Consider the following 4,009-nt stretch of genomic DNA (forward strand, 5'->3'; position numbering starts at 1 on the left):
TGGAGGATATGAGAATTAGTTGGCCAATACAAAAAATTCAATATTTCTTAGTCTCTAGTTCTACCCCATCCTTTCTTCACATTGTTTCCCTTCTCCTCAACACTAAATCAAGAAATTGAAAATAAAATATAAACAAAATTGTTCATGCATGAACTCATTAAAACATTTCTAAAAAGAACTAACCTATTTATGTAGGGCTTTTTCTCTTGATCTCCTAGGAACCAATTCACATATATCTAACACCACATCTCCATTTCATGAAAGATGATAAAGTTGCCACCATGGGTTATAAACAAAATGCAAAAATAAAAACACAATAAAGGAACCAATATAATCAACATTAGGCTTTTTGTTTGCCATTCCAATCTGGTCTTCCTAATGTGAACTCCAAGCTTGGTTTAATCTTGCACTCCAAATTAGAACTTGGCAAACTGCTTCTGATTTTGGTTGAATCACACTCCTGTTGGTTTATTTGTTATTATTGTGCTAATTAACATCATTTGTATAAGGAAACAATTTCTTGTAATTAAATGAGAAATAAAGTAACAAATATTATCCATGAGTAGTTGAGTAGATATACATACATACCTGAACTTGGAGCCCTTCGGTACCATCTATGTCGTTAGAATTAGTTTGCATCCATGGTCCTCTACTGTAAGACCATACAAAAAAATGCATTAGTTCCATCACTTTCTATACTTAGCAAATTATCATGTATTTGTTTATATAGTACTTGTTGCAAAAATGAAATATTTGTCTGTAGCACTGCATTGATACATAGGTGTATTGAAATTAAAAATGGACTTAAGCTTGAAATTTGCACAACTAAACATTGGTGACTTTGATATAGTATTAAAATTGAGCATGGAAGATTCTCCAGAACATTCTAAGGGATAGTACTTTTTAAGGTCAGTAGTCATTACCATTCAAATAATAGTGGAGCATCAGTAGTTAAAACTTAAAATCGCCATTCTTGGATTTCAATGACTCTATGCTTTTTGGTTCTGTCCACCCTCCAACATGTTGAGTGAAAATGTGAAATTGAGAACGCTTTTTTTATTCAATATTGAGTTTGAAAAGATAGATATCTTCAATATCTTTCAGATAGAAATAATGTGTTGACTATAGTTTAGCAGCTGCTATCAGCCATTGATTATATTAGTTTTTTGGTATACTAGTCTAACCACTACTATAATTCAGTTTTTATATTATTATTTTATATAAGTTTAAAAGGGGATACTATATATATATACATGTGTTTTTTTTATTATTATTTGTCATTTTAACTTATTTTATAAAAGAAAGAAAATTGATTGATGACACGACATTACTAATTCAGACTAGCATATATACCACAGTGTTTGGACATAGCAATAGGCTATATATGCCATTTTGGTTTTCTAGCCTTGAAAAGTGCAAAAACAATTTATTCAAAGTTTCAAACCTTTACTAGGATTAGGCAAGCTATTAGGTCATGACTTGGATGGCACCATGCTATGGCCCACTAGTTGAATACCATTATATATATATATATATATATACTTGAAAAGGAATGTCTAGCTTTTACATATGTTGACTATAGTATGCAACCAATCTATGCAAATATAGGCCCTGGTAGGGTAATGTTCACACAAATTTAGAGATGGATCAATCACTAAATAAGCCTAGAGCCCTGGAACTGAGTCGACGACTTTGGTTGTATATTTTGAGCTTTTATGTGAAGATGTGATCACAGGCACAACATAAAGTCACATGCCATATGCTGCACTTGTTATTCATTAAACCTAAATCTTGAATGTATACATCTAGTAATGTATATTTTATATTAATATGTATCTTTATGCACTTTTTTTATTTTGTTATTATGAATGGACTATTCAAGCTTAATCTGAAAAAAGCACTGCAGAATTACACTTCTTTACTCTAATATGATAACAAGAACGCAAAACTTGGAAGATTCTTGTGGAAAACCCTGCATAAATAATTATAAAGAGAATATTTGAAGGAAGATATAGCACTAGATATTCCATAACAATGACTTGTTTATGTGGTTTTTGTGCAATATAATGGAGTAGAGAATAAGAACCATATTTTATTTTATAAAATTCACAATTAGGTATCACCAATAAGAGCATTAAATTAGAAAGTATAATAGAGCATGTTAAGCATATATCAATACATATATGCATATAATCCTAAAGAGAAAAGAAAAAAGTGGATGCAGCTAAGGGTGCTTTGCATTTACCCTAAACTCCTAATTAACGTTTAACTGTGCCTCATAGCTTTCCTTTATCTGTGAGGTACAAAAGATATATAAAAGAAAGAAACACCCAAACACAAGTAAAGCAAAAGCTGACACAGGAACCCTTTTTATTCTCCATGGAAAAAAAATGTTAGACGTGAGTTAAGTTGATTTCAAAGAAATACGGTGCAAAAGAAAAAATAAATAATCAAGCATTGCAATATCCCACAATAATCACAAACATGCGCATTTATAGATATAAGCTGCAGACACATAAAACACCTTAATTAGATTATAGTCTCAAATGCATCATCAACAATTTCTATGTGTACGAGAGAAGACCATACAATAAGAGAAAGCGGAATTGATAGTGTACCTTGAGGAATTACTCCATAGAGTAGCAATGGTGGAAGTGTAGTCCATATCTTGTTGAACTGGCTGATCTGGCCACCCTCTTTGGTCGGTAAATTGACTTAGTCCGTCGCGGTCAACGCTGCTGCCAATTGGAGACATGTCATCCTCTCCGGATCCATTTGAATGGCCTAGCCAAAATCCACGAGTTCAATATGAAATTTCATGTATATATGCATTTACTTTCAAATGTCATATTATATGTATGCATATAATTTGTTTTGGAATTGTAATGTGGAGTAGTTTGGGTATATATGTGTAGCCTTTAAAAGGGTTTGCGGTTTTGTAAAGGTTACAGTCGAAAGAAAGGAATTGTTGAGGTAAAATTAAAAGAGTCTGAAAAGAACAAGCTAATAAGTGGCACCTTTTATATATATATATATTTATTGTGTGTGCTTAAGAAAAAAGATAAGTCTTAGAAGAAAGGAGAAAATGTTTGAGGACTTTAGCCTGTTTGATATAAATTGTTTTTGCTTACATTGGATTTACAAGTTTTTTTATAAACTGTACTTGTTTCGATAACAAACTTAGTTTATAAAAGAAGAGATTAAAAGGAAGAAAGAATAGGTAAGCCTATAAACAAAGAAAATAAAAATTTCACCTCTTTATTTCAATGATTTTTTTTTTTTTCAATTTGCATTCTCACATATTATAATAATAAATAGTCATAATTTAAAAACATTATATATACCACATATAAGCAATAGTATGGGTTACCTAAAGAAACAGCAGGCTTGTCAGTGGTCTTAACAGTTCGATACATCTGGGAACAAGTTAGGGAACAAGTTAAATATAAAATTAGACAAATTTTATAAAGTTTTTCTATGCTTGGAAGAAAACTGTTAGCGTATTAGTATATATAAACCAAACTTGTATAACAAATTAAAACAATATAAAACCAATTCCCATCTAGACCCATTTTCACTGTCTCTCATTCATTCTATTATATTTATTGTGTTGGATTGTGGGATTGTCTAGGTGACCTCATTAATCACGAGGTTGAAGTTTGATAAGGTGTTGTAATGAGAGATGAATTATTGGGAAATGATGACTACATTTGTCTGTTCTCTCCCTTTTGAAGCAGAAGTTGTTTGTGTCTGAATAGTCTCAGACCTTTAAAGGCTATCCCCTACTTAGATCACTTACTACAGTCTTTAAATTTATGCCACTCCCTCATTCACTGCTTTCTTCATCAGTTACTGTGCCACTAGGATAGAATCATAGACCCAACCAACACATCCCTTCATCAGCATATAGAACACAAAAAGGAGTATTCAGATTAACCAAAACAATACCTGCAAATGGCTTTTCACATGAGCTAATGTGAGATCCTTCACATCCATGAGCTCAAGAACT

The 4,009-nt window shown here is 31.7% G+C and overlaps 1 protein-coding gene across 2 annotated transcripts; it reads right to left on the reverse strand.

Moving 5' to 3' along the window:
• On the reverse strand, positions 234–4,003 carry LOC109360449 (transcription repressor KAN1-like). 2 transcript variants are annotated; one of them, XM_019605360.1, is made up of 5 exons: positions 3,949–4,003; positions 3,371–3,416; positions 2,619–2,784; positions 589–649; positions 234–460 (listed from the first exon to the last, which is right to left on the reverse strand). In XM_019605360.1, exons 1-5 carry the CDS (start codon positions 3,994–3,996, stop codon positions 341–343), a joined length of 441 nt encoding a protein of 146 aa, XP_019460905.1. In that variant the 5' UTR covers positions 3,997–4,003; the 3' UTR covers positions 234–340. The 2 variants fall into 2 exon arrangements, with proteins under 2 accessions (XP_019460905.1, XP_019460904.1); XM_019605359.1 differs by having other exon boundaries at positions 589–652.

The sequence above is a fragment of the Lupinus angustifolius genome, chromosome LG11 (assembly GCF_001865875.1).
Source record: "Lupinus angustifolius cultivar Tanjil chromosome LG11, LupAngTanjil_v1.0, whole genome shotgun sequence".
In the NCBI taxonomy this organism is placed as follows: domain Eukaryota; kingdom Viridiplantae; phylum Streptophyta; class Magnoliopsida; order Fabales; family Fabaceae; genus Lupinus; species Lupinus angustifolius.

Coding starts and splice junctions, on each gene's coding strand:
- LOC109360449 (XM_019605359.1), bottom strand. CDS start 3,996: ATGGATGTGAAGGATCTCACATTAGCTCATGTGAAAAGCCATTTGCAG. Junction 2,785..3,370: donor CAAGCCTGCTGTTTCTTTAG/GTAACCCATACT, acceptor GATTTTGGCTAG/GCCATTCAAATGGATCCGGA. Junction 653..2,618: donor CTATGGAGTAATTCCTCAAG/GTACACTATCAA, acceptor ATGGTCTTACAG/TAGAGGACCATGGATGCAAA.